The sequence below is a fragment of the Nicotiana sylvestris genome, chromosome 2 (genome assembly GCF_000393655.2).
Source record: "Nicotiana sylvestris chromosome 2, ASM39365v2, whole genome shotgun sequence".
NCBI classification, from domain to species: Eukaryota; Viridiplantae; Streptophyta; class Magnoliopsida; order Solanales; family Solanaceae; genus Nicotiana; species Nicotiana sylvestris.
The window spans coordinates 97,846,090-97,851,095 of NC_091058.1; the positions used below are offsets into that span (position 1 = coordinate 97,846,090).

Consider the following 5,006-nt stretch of genomic DNA (forward strand, 5'->3'; position numbering starts at 1 on the left):
ATTATAGGTAACAACTTACCAGTTGTAGCTTGTGCATCATTCATATAAAATACTTGAAAATGGTAAGTCAGTAGCAAGCATCAAGTAGGTCATGGATACTCGAAAATACCTCTTCTAGTAGTCATATTAATCACTGTTTGCTTTCAAATGATACGACCATAAATTATGAAGTATACTTTCTCAATAGCTGATTTGTTTTCCAAATTTCAAAGAAGTAATTAATCAACCTAGATAAAGATGTGAAGTATTTCTTGTTTTCTTCAAGATGATTTATTCTTCTAATCAGTATGACAATTTTTTTTATTCTCCTTTTTTTTTTACTATATGCAAGTGCAAAAATCCAAAAGGAAAAAATATTCATCCAAGTAAAAGAAAATGTTAAAAGCGGTAGGACAGATTTAAGATAGTTAACACACAAATATGCATAAGACAACTTATATAACATATCCTTGGTTACCATGGCATGCCTCATATCAACAATTAACTGCTACTATGATTTTCACATATAAAACTTCGAAAATTTTATACCATTCATGTGATATGAATGATGTAATATTAATGTGTGCTTATGCAATACATGTATGGTACGAAGTTGTGTGCATATGAGATATTAAAGGATGACAAGTATAACATAATTATACCTTCTTACGTTCCATTACTTACCATATGTAGTTTCTCTTTACATCTAACCATGAGATGATATGTATGACTTCTAATTGCAATCTTTCCGGATGTAGGAAATATTTTGTAGATATATATACAATTGGTTAGAGACTCGTGCTGATAACGTGTTATGAAATAAAAGCAATTTAGTAAACATGAACAAGAAATAAAAGCAATTTAGTAAAACATGAACAAGAAATAGAGATAGAGAGAAGGAAGAGATTTTCTTCTTCAATTGTGTGTATTTTCCTATCTATTACAAGGCCTTTATATAGGCATAAAAAGTGAAGAAAATATGTCATGAAATATATCATTGAACATACAAAATATGTCATTGAATATGTCATTAAACATTTGAGATCAAGATCGTGGAAGAAGAATAGACATTCACCGTAATGTGATATTTATCCTAACAGTTACATAATTTTCTCGATGTGTACGACTAGTCTATAATAAAGTCACCATGTGGTCCGTGTGTACCATATAATTAGTTTAGAGTAGATAATTTCAAGGAATCTACAGCTACTGAAATACTATTATTTATTTATGCCATATTGACTAATTATTCTTGGCACAATAACTGCTCCCATGTAAAGATGGCTAAAACTTTAATCATTTGGCCACCGCCTGTTTTGTATAAAATATTCAAGAAAAAATGGATAAAAATACTATCAAAGCTTTCATTATAATTTTGGCCGATTTGGCATATCTTCCAAATTGGACTTTTGCTTTAATTTATCAATTAGGAAACCATCACGAGCTTGCGTGGTGCTAAACCAGAATTGAAAATATCCATTTTAACTGGAAAAATGGTAACATTTCACTCGTGGCAAATAAAATATTCATTTCTAATTGCAACTACCTTTTCACTTTGGTTGAAAATAAATATCCCTTTAACTTTCTGTTAATCTAAGATTCTCCTCCTACACCTAATTTGGTGCAAATATAATGCACTGGCATCGCGACTAATGCCTTGTAGCAGCTCTCAAAATTACTTCACCATTTGATGGACAATTCATCTCTAAGGTGGTTTTCAAGAACGGTAAGAATGTACAACAAATTAATCCTTAGATAATATTATACGAAATATCTTAATTTGTTTTGTATGATTTGCAGGGGGAGGCTGGAGCCTATTACTCAAATGAGAAGAAATCTGTTGACGATTTCACCACTCAAAAATCCACAATTTCAGAGGATGGAGAAATTAGAGAAGTATCTCTATCTCCAGATAGAGATAGTCGTCATGCTTATTCTCGTTCGAATTATTTCAATCAGGAAAACAAAAGTAAAGTCGCCAAGTTCGATTTTTCCCTCATTACCCCTTTGGAAAATCAGCCTAAAATGAATACTAATATGCTTTCATTTACAAATAATGTGGATTCGGTCCCTAGTCAGCAAGTCTGTAAAATAGAAGCAGTAGATGAGATGTACTTGTGTGATTCAGATCACAAGTATTTTCAATTTCTGAATTCTAAAAGTGGCTACGATCAAAAGGATAGCCAAGCCACGAAATTGGGACAAGGTCAGAAAAGAGAGAGACTTCCTTCAGTTGATCAACATCACATTATTGCAGAGAGGAAGCGCCGAGAAAAACTCAGCCAGAGGTTCGTCACACTTTCAGCAATTCTTCCGGGTCTTAAAAAGGTATTCATTTTTCGCCTCAAATTATTTTTTACATACAAGAATTAGTTTCTGGATGCGTCTAATTAACTTCCCAAAAGATTATTTACACGCTCACATAAGTTAATTAATATTGATAACTTGATGGGGATGGTAATTAATCTACTATAATATATAGGTTAAACTATATTGTACTGTTCACATACAAAATGGTTACATTGTTAAGTGTATATAATTTAAATGTTTATTTTATATTGGATTTAAGCTATATACCGATAGTGCAATGAATTTTGTACATTATTAATGTAGTTTAACCGGTTATACCAGATTAGTTTGCATCCCTCCGTTTCAAATTATACGATATACTTTCTTTAGTCCGCTCCAAAAAGAAGGTCACATTGAAATAAATTTAACTTTAATCTTTCCATTTACTTAGTTTACCCTTATTAAGAAGCTATTATAGTTATACAAATGTTATGGCCCCACAAAACTTTTATCCTTTATGCTTTAAAAGTCACAAGTTTTAATTTTTTTTAAAACTCCGTGCCGAGTTATAGTATATCATATAAATTAAAACGGAGGAAGTATAATTTTTTTAAGATTATCAATTAATGTTTTTCATAGCACTTAAACTCTAAACTAGAGTAAAAAGAATGGCAAGAAAAGGGAGAATTACAAAAAGAGAGGCTAAAGATTATTAGAATTTGTTTGTACATAATGAATGGTAGGTGGACAAAGCTTCAATTCTTGAGCAAGCAATCAGACATGTGAAAGAGCTTAAGGAAAAAGTGCAACAATTGGAAGAACAGGAAAAGACAAGGTCCGAGAAGTCTGTTATGTTTGTGAATAAATCTCAACTGGAAGAAGATGATCATTCCTCTTCTTCATCTGCTGAAAACAATAATTGCTCCTCTGGCGACGCAGATATTGAAGTAAGATTCTCAGATAAAAATGTATTGATCAGAATAACCTGTGAGAGGCGCAATGCCTTCGTCCAAAACATCCATAACGAAATAGAGAAACTTCATCTTTCTATTGTTCAAAGCTGTATGATGTCATTTGGGAAACATGCCATTGATGTCACTGTTGTCGCTCAGGTATCTTCAATTTACTCCAATATATTTAACAAAGAAGAATTAACTTAAATATCCGACTGCCAAATGCTTAAACTCAAAATAGCATAATCATTTATAATTGTTGTATGAATACTGGCTAGAAAAAGTAAACAGTGAATTCGATCGGCTATTCGCGTAAAGATAACTTTTGCCAAACCATTAAATGCCATATTTGGTTATACTGATCTAACCTATAAATTTTAAGTACTTGATCTATATATATTGTCAATGAAAATTTTTATCTGTATTTATAATTTAAGTAACTCTGTAAAAATTCTTTTACTCTTTTACCCTGTCAATGTATAGTAGTTAAACTCAACTTTTGATGAGTTTAAGTTTCATGTACTGACGCTCCAAATTTTTTTATATAATCATATCACTTACGATGTTGGGCGAAGTGCAACAATAGCCATTTTAAGCCCGCTCTTTAAAATATATATCACAATTTACAATGTATTTAAAGATTATCCAATTCACCCAAACCTCACTAAGTATCCTGAATTTGAAAATTCAAAACTTAGTGTCCTGAATATTTGAGCTCCTAATTTGAAATCAGGACTAAGCTAAGTGTCCTGAATTTCCGAACTACTAATTTAAAATTCAGGACATAAGATTCGAACTTTTGGACAGTTTTCGAACTTTAGGACACGATGTCCTGAAGTTTGAACTTTAAGGTTTAAACTCTAGGACACAATGTCTTAAAATTTGAGCGAAATTGGCTAATCTTTAAATAATATGTAAACTGTGAGTATATTTTAAACAATGTGCTTAAAAATAGCTACCTAGTATCATTTTCTCTATAATTTAATTACAAGTAATTTTCTAAGATAATCAGTAATTGGACATAGTAATAATATTAAGTAATTTACTGTTATTTCACATGTTAAATTATATTTGTAGTCTAAGTTTTTTAACACTATGTGTATGTAGTAGAACTTAAATCTATTTTTAATTCCTTGTAGATGGATGAAAGTTTCTGCATGACGCTAAAGGATCTTGTGAAGCATGTTCGAATTGTCACTGCGAGGCTAATGACCCAAGCATAATTAACTTTTCTGAACTATCAGAAAATCTTGGAGAAGCAAAGCGAGTTTGGGATTTTCCTTCACGTATTTTGTGTGATCGATTTGCTACGATCACCTTCATTGGTTTGTAAGATATGGTTATCTCCTTGGCTACATGAAGCTTATTTCCAAGTAAACTTATTAAAGTAAAATATCCTACGTTAAGTAAAGATAGTTATGTGTGGGTGTTTACATAAGTAAAGGCCTTACTTTAAAATACAAGAAGATCCGGCTTGTTATGTATCACACAGTAAAATTACTTCGTTTGAACTTTCCCTATTATAATTCTTCATTCGTCTACGATTTCCATATTCAGCTTTCGGGTTTTTTTTCTTCATAAGCCAAACCTTTCTGAATTATTGGTCAACACTTCCTGTCAAAAACGACAAGAAACACCAAGCCAAATAAATAAAACACAAAGATAAGATATTTTCATCTGGGGATAAATACCAAGTGATATATTAACTTTCCAACATAGAAACACTAATCAAAGTATATAGACTTCAAATCGAGCTTAAGAGTCTTCTTATGCGAGTAAAATTTA

The 5,006-nt window shown here is 31.3% G+C and overlaps 1 protein-coding gene across 2 annotated transcripts; it reads left to right on the forward strand.

The window, feature by feature from the left end:
• The first annotated feature begins 1,544 nt into the window (after positions 1–1,544).
• Positions 1,545–4,771, forward strand: LOC104238404 (transcription factor bHLH18-like). 2 transcript variants are annotated; one of them, XM_070167454.1, is made up of 4 exons: positions 1,545–1,705; positions 1,780–2,307; positions 3,012–3,215; positions 4,361–4,771. In XM_070167454.1, exons 1-4 carry the CDS (start codon positions 1,670–1,672, stop codon positions 4,442–4,444), a joined length of 852 nt encoding a protein of 283 aa, XP_070023555.1. In that variant the 5' UTR covers positions 1,545–1,669; the 3' UTR covers positions 4,445–4,771. The 2 variants fall into 2 exon arrangements, with proteins under 2 accessions (XP_070023555.1, XP_009791053.1); XM_009792751.2 differs by having other exon boundaries at positions 1,549–1,705; positions 3,012–3,380.
• Positions 4,772–5,006: the final 235 nt, after the last annotated feature.